Genomic DNA, 6,311 nt, shown 5'->3' with positions numbered 1-6,311 from the left:
GAAACTAAAAATTTCCTCAACAACTTTATTATCATCTCTGCTTTCCCTCTTATAATGGCATCGCCATTTCTGTACAATAAAATGCATCTCTCTTCATTTTCCTTTATCCCTCAGAATCGAGGAGCAACGAAGCAGCTGCCTCACAAATGGCACTCGGGAAGTCCTCTTGTCACACCCCAGTCGAGTGCTTGTTTACAAAGCTCTTCTTAATTATCATTTGACCTTGATGACGCAACCGGCGACTGTAGTTACACACATTCCCACCCTCTGAATCATCCACCTGAACTCTGGCCTGATGCCAGAGAGACGACGTCCTTGAACAGTGGACTGAGTCACTGTCTGGCTGATGCGTCCTCTTGAGAACTGGGTATATAAAGACCCAGTGCTGCGAGGGAAAGCCAATCACTGGGTCTCTTCTGTGGGAGAAATGGCGAGAGAAATTTTTGTACTGATCTCCCTCCTGACAGTGGGGAATTTAGCCCACTGTCAGGAATGGGAGAATCTTCTCTTCATCAAGATGGAGGTATTACTGGAGAAGCAGGAAGCAGCCTTTAGTGAAACAAGAAGCAGCTTTGAGCCAGCTGAAGGGTAATGCAGCCATTTATGTTCCAATTCATGTTTTTTGTGACACTTATTCTCGACATAGTCATATCTATTTTTTTTCTTTACAGGTAAAATAAGCCATTCATGGTTTTTATTCACTTTCGCATTCACCTATCTCACCTCCCCAACCTCCTCCAGGGTGTGTCAGTTGCCATTTGTTGAGGCCCAGGCCCACTTTCCTTTTGGGCTTGGAGAAGGTGCGTCTGTGGAGGGTCCATAGAGAGATCAGTCTGGTTTTTCATTTGTGCAAGAAATGTCTTCTCCTGGATCTGAGCTCTTACATTTTCACTGTTCTCTTACTTTCTTGCTCAGAATCCATCGTTACTGCTATCTCTCTCTCTCTCTCTCTCTCTCTCTCTCTCTCTCTCTCTCTCTCTCTCTCTCTCTCTCTCTCCTTGTTGAGTGAAGGGGAGTCCTGGAACTCATGGATTTCTCTGCCTGGTGGACTGGCTTCTCCATATCGTCTTATTTATTTCTAGAAAGATTTCTTTCATTGATTTGTGTGTCATTACAGTTTCTTGTTGGCATACAATCTACTTCGGTGTGTAATGATATTGATTCCTTGTTGATTATATGCCTGCCTATTTATTTTTTTTACATTCACAAGTCGTGGGGTTTCCTTTTTTATCAACTCAACTCTAGTCCCATATGAAACTAATCTCTGGCTTTCAGCTCAATTTCAGGAGGAGTTCATTATGTTGTCCTCATATATGCGGTACCCCAAGACAGACCTCATGGCCCTCAGAGTCATACATGCAAGCATGACCTGGAACTAAGACTAATAGATCGTCCTTAGCTTCAGGACTTGCTTGCCTCTCCTTTGGTTACAGCCACAGCACAGCTCAAGCACAGAGGAGTGTGGCTGTTTGCTGCAGGACAAGGCTTCGTCTTCATTAGCAAGAGAATAGGGAATATGATTATCAGTTTTGCAGGAAATTCTATAATATCTGACAAACCATGGTTGTGCTAAGTGCTCTTGTTTATATGGCACGTAAACCCTAGAGCTTTATTAAGTGTCTGCTCAGGTTTGTAATAATGCCCTGGATCTGATTATAGATGGTGTTCCAGCCATCTAAGAGGACCAGTCTGTGGTGTAGCTAGTAAGGTTAACCTTTACTGGAAAGAAGAGCATATTTTGTATCAGGTTCCTGCTCCATTTTTCTGTTTCTATAGGCAACACTGTATTGAATAGTCATGATCGTCATACAATACTTGGTGTTGCCTTCAACTCAGTGTTCATTAGGCTACTTCAGATCTGTCTTTTCTGCTACTACCTATATCTCTTCTTCGTGTCATGGCGTCTGCACCCATAAAGCTTAACATTGTTTGTTAGGTTTTCTACACCTATAGAGATGACATTATCAGTGGCATCTGTTTCAGATCTTCATCTTGCTTGCTTTTGCAATACTTTTCCTGTCTTAGTGTCTGAAGTCTGTCAAGGTCTTCAGCATGTACAAAGATTACTGGAAGATGCAGTTTCATTTTCCACAGGATCCAGTGTGTGAGAGCTACTCGCTCTACAGAACTTCCACATTCACAGTCTGTCGCACTGTCACGTTGCTTCACGTCCAAGTACCAGGAGCCTCCTGTTGTTCCTTGCAGTGTCAAGCCATGAATTGGTCTTCATGGCAGTTTTTGTTATGCTGGTTTCGGTTACTTTAAAATAAGTTGGCATATTTGTTAAGCAATCTTACTACCTTTGCTGTCTGTTGAAGTTTTAATTGATTCCAGTTTCTATACCTTTGCTGTTTTCTGTTTTCTTCAGTGGTGGTAGTTTCCCCCACGTCACTTACACAAATGAACTGTAGGTGAAGAGAAAAGCCCGAGTCAGCCCTGCTGACTCCTTATGATCCGTTCCTCACTAGAGATCTATAATGAATGCAGTGAACACCTTTGTGCACTCACTCTCTCTCTCTCATCTCTCATCTCTCTTCTCTCTCAGTCTCTCTCTCATCTCTTCTCCCTCTCTCTGTTCTCTCGTCTCTCTCTCGTCTGTTTTTTAAAAGATAAAGACCAGTTTTTTTAAAGCAATGACTTATCTTTCCAGGAATGCAGGAGAAACAGGAACAGGTCGAAGGCAAACTTCAAGGTAATTCTTATAAATTTTGCTCTCAAATGTTTATTGTTCTGCTAGATAACAAACTCTTATACTTTATGTGCCTCTCTTCCTCATAGAATCAGTGAAGTTATTGTGAATGTGAGTCTTGTGTTTTAGGAAGAAAGACTAATGATCTCCAAACAATGACTGATTTTTTCAAAAATCCAGGAGAAACAAGAACACATCGAAGGCAAACTTCAAAGTGATTCTTATATATTTTACTTCCAACTGTTTATGTTCTGCTACATGACAAATTCTTATACTTCATGAGTCTCTCTGCCTCATAGAATGAGTCAGGGAGTTGCTGTTATGAAAGTGAGGAGCCGTGTGTTTTATAAAGGAAGAAAGACGAATGATCCCCAAACAATCAATCCTTTCTATTTCCAGAAATGCAGGAGAAACTTCAGCACGTCGAAATTAACCTTCAAGGTAATGTCTATGTAATTTTTTCCAAGTTTGTGTTTCACTAAAAAGCAAAGTTCTTTACGTAAAGAGTAAATTAAATCAGGTTTCTGTCAGCTTGATGCTTCTTAGGCCAGATATTATCTAAAAAGAATTCCTGAGGAGAGGTCACATAGAAAGTCAACTTTGACACCTTTTTCTTTGAATCCAGTATCCTTTCATTAAGAAGACAATTTCTCTTTCCAGAATTTCATCATGAACTGGAGCACATGAAAGGTATTCTCAACTCCATCAGGTTTTTTTTCCTTTTCTCTTTTTTTTTATCCTACAACTAAGCAAAACTGAGTCTGTTTATTTTGAGTGAATTTTGAGAATAATGACCAAAAAATCATGATAAATTCACAAGTCTTCCTCATGACAGATTCCTTTAGAGACGAGAAAGACAATATTTAGGATTGGTGATAGAATCGAAGTTTATAAGAAACTTTTGGTGTTTTCTTCTCTCCAGGTGCAGTGAACAGCAACCAGGACTCCTTGCAAAGTAAGTGCATTTATTCACCTCGTATTCACGCAAGGTAATATAAAGACATTAGTAGAGATAACAACAACACATTCTCGTAGACTGAGGCATTGCTAGACCATCTAAAGCCAATAATTCCGCTTTGTTTGTTATTCCGTTTTGAGGTATGAATGTGAGTGGTTTATTCATTGCTAATACCTTTGCGCATTTGTGTGCATTTGCAAATAAGTGAGAAAGAAAGCAAATCATTTCCTGGAGAGGGTGTCTTCAGTATTAGAAGTCAAGTAAGGATGAGTGCCAAGCATTAGGATAATCAGATTCTGTCGGAATATATGCAGAAACCTGTGACCCTGAACCTTGTGGAGACAGATATGACCCTTCTTCCTTCCTTCCACTGCAATCCTATGGGAAGGAAATGCTTGCGTAATCAGACGAAAGAGATTTTCTATCTAGCTTTCATGTTGAATGAGTCTCAGTCAGCCTGATGATTGAGGCATCTTCTAAAGAACTTATTTTCCTCTTTCCAGATATCTTGGCGAAAGTGGAGACATTAGAAGGTAAATGCAAAGCTTCTTCTTCTTCATTTTCTTTTCCTTCTTATTCTTCTTCAGTGTTCTCATTCGTTTCAGAAAGTTCAATTCTGTCGGTTGTGGAAAGTAGCTCCAAATTGTTAATGATAAGCTCTTGGAAGTTTTCCGGCACATGGATAGATAGATCAGAGATAATAATCAGCGTCATACTTCGTGACACTGAATGATGATGATGACAACCAGGTCTCTCGCATAGAAGGTTTATCCAAATACAATGGCAGGAAAACTTATGATCATGGCAATTATGATTGGCTTGAGACGAAAAGGTGCAACGATTTTCATAGATACTCTCTCACCTGTTATTAGGTTCTCTCTTCTCTTTAGCATAATTCATACTTGATGAAGAATTTAAAGTCAGCATATTGATGTGGTTTATATATATATATATATATATATATTATATATATATATATATATATATATATATATATATATATATATATATATATATGTGTGTGTGTGTGTGTGTGTGTGTGTGTGTGTGTGCGTGTGTGTGTGTATGTTTGAGTGAACTCTCTTAATCTCGTGAACCTCCCATATATTCCAGGGATCCATCGGGAAACCAAAGGCTGCCTCGGAAGGGAGGACTTGGGAACACTTCAAGAACATATCATCAGCTGGTACGTTTCTTCATATGAGAGGGACTTCATGCGATTCCTAATTGGCTGTTTTGTAAATATTTCCCGATGTCAGTAGTAAAAATGAATGATACTAAGTTTTGTATTTGCCAACTAAGTAATATAGTAAAGGACTTTGATAAGACTTAGACATATTACGAGTAAAAGTATGAACAGGATCTAAAGTGCGTAATATGAGTTCCAGGTGAGTGTTCATGGGATGATTTTTTCCTTTCCAGGACATCAAGAGCTGGAATCTTTCCTTCGCCAGGAAATATCTGGAGTTATCTCTTTGTTGGAGACTGGAGGAATAGGTCAGTCATATTTATGCTTTAGAGAGAAGGATAAAATTATTGCTAATTCAGTTGTACTGAAATGTTTCTATCCTTATCCACTATGATCAATCATCCCTTTCTAAATAGTTTATCTATCAGTCATATACTTATCTTTTCTATGTGAGTTTTATCTTGAGGAACATCTGGAATGACCGCTCTTTAACTACAATATTCCTTTTCCCCAGATGAGTGCTCAGAGGGAAGCCACAACTGCACTGATTATGAGGCTTGCGCTGACAAGCTATTCAAATATCAGTGTTCCTGTCTGCCCGGATTTGCACAGGATGGTTCACGCTGTGAAGGTGAGAGAAAGAAATTCTCATTGCAGTGTTCTTTTTGTCTTCTTCTGTTCTTCTCCTACACTTTGCATAAATCCATTGTTGACTGCCAGAAGAAATTATATCTTTTCCCAGGTCCCTTTCTGTCCTCACTACTCGTTCTAGGTCTTTCTATCTTTTTGCAGAACAGAAGAATCTATATAATTACATTCCCCCTTGTTATAGTAACAGTCATGTTGAACCAACTCTCTTCCCTTGCAAGTCTAATTCACGAGGAATATGGAGGCAATGTTGAGAAATGTTTCGAGTCTTCCTCTAACAACAACAATCCTGCGTTTGTGGTCATTCTGATTGACTGCCCTCCTCGATGCCAACAGATGCAAACCTTTGAGACAGCAGCATCCTTTCTTTTGTGTGTCCCGTTTTCAGACTTCTGTCTCAATCTATAACAACCAGAAAAACAAGATAGATGAGGCTTCCGATTGTTGATCCCTGCTCCTTGCTTGCTTCAGTCTCTTTGGGTCTTTCTCTTCTCCCCCTTCAAAGTTCACCCTCGTCCACCTGAAGGAAATGGAAGTTCTTTCTATAATAGGATCAAACAGATAGAATTCCAAGTCACTATTTCAACTGCCTTTCCGGCTTCAAATAACATCTGTCCTTCTTTAATATACAAATAATATCAGATTTCATGACTGGTTTGGTTTCGTAATCATCTCTTAAATGTATTTGAGGTTTTAATTGTTTTTATCCAGTGTCATATCGATTTCAAATCCCTATGTATGTTTTAGATATAAGTCATTACCCTCTTTGTCTCCTGAAAGGACTTCAGCTTCCCTCCCTCAGAACAAAAGAAAGGGACATTCCGCAA

The 6,311-nt window shown here is 39.4% G+C and overlaps 1 protein-coding gene across 2 annotated transcripts in view; it reads left to right on the top strand.

The window, feature by feature from the left end:
• Positions 1 to 393: 393 nt before the first annotated feature.
• The window catches only part of LOC135204500 (uncharacterized), a 6,119-nt gene continuing 201 nt past the window's right edge, over positions 394 to 6,311 (top strand). The window contains exons 1-9 of one of the 2 annotated variants that reach the window (XM_064234670.1): positions 394 to 588; positions 2,651 to 2,692; positions 3,089 to 3,130; positions 3,350 to 3,379; positions 3,612 to 3,644; positions 4,151 to 4,180; positions 4,761 to 4,833; positions 5,070 to 5,144; positions 5,351 to 5,467. In XM_064234670.1, coding sequence (XP_064090740.1) covers positions 2,653 to 2,692; positions 3,089 to 3,130; positions 3,350 to 3,379; positions 3,612 to 3,644; positions 4,151 to 4,180; positions 4,761 to 4,833; positions 5,070 to 5,144; positions 5,351 to 5,354 — 327 coding nt within the window. In that variant the 5' untranslated portion in view covers positions 394 to 588; positions 2,651 to 2,652 and the 3' untranslated portion in view covers positions 5,355 to 5,467. The remainder of the gene's footprint in view (positions 589 to 2,650; positions 2,693 to 3,088; positions 3,131 to 3,349; positions 3,380 to 3,611; positions 3,645 to 4,150; positions 4,181 to 4,760; positions 4,834 to 5,069; positions 5,145 to 5,350; positions 5,468 to 6,311) is intronic. The other variant, XM_064234671.1, reaches the window with a different exon arrangement.

The sequence above is a fragment of the Macrobrachium nipponense genome, chromosome 47 (assembly GCF_015104395.2).
Source record: "Macrobrachium nipponense isolate FS-2020 chromosome 47, ASM1510439v2, whole genome shotgun sequence".
NCBI classification, from domain to species: Eukaryota; Metazoa; Arthropoda; class Malacostraca; order Decapoda; family Palaemonidae; genus Macrobrachium; species Macrobrachium nipponense.
The sequence above is the reverse complement of the archived record's forward strand: the minus strand, read 5'-3'. Positions and strand labels throughout refer to the sequence as shown.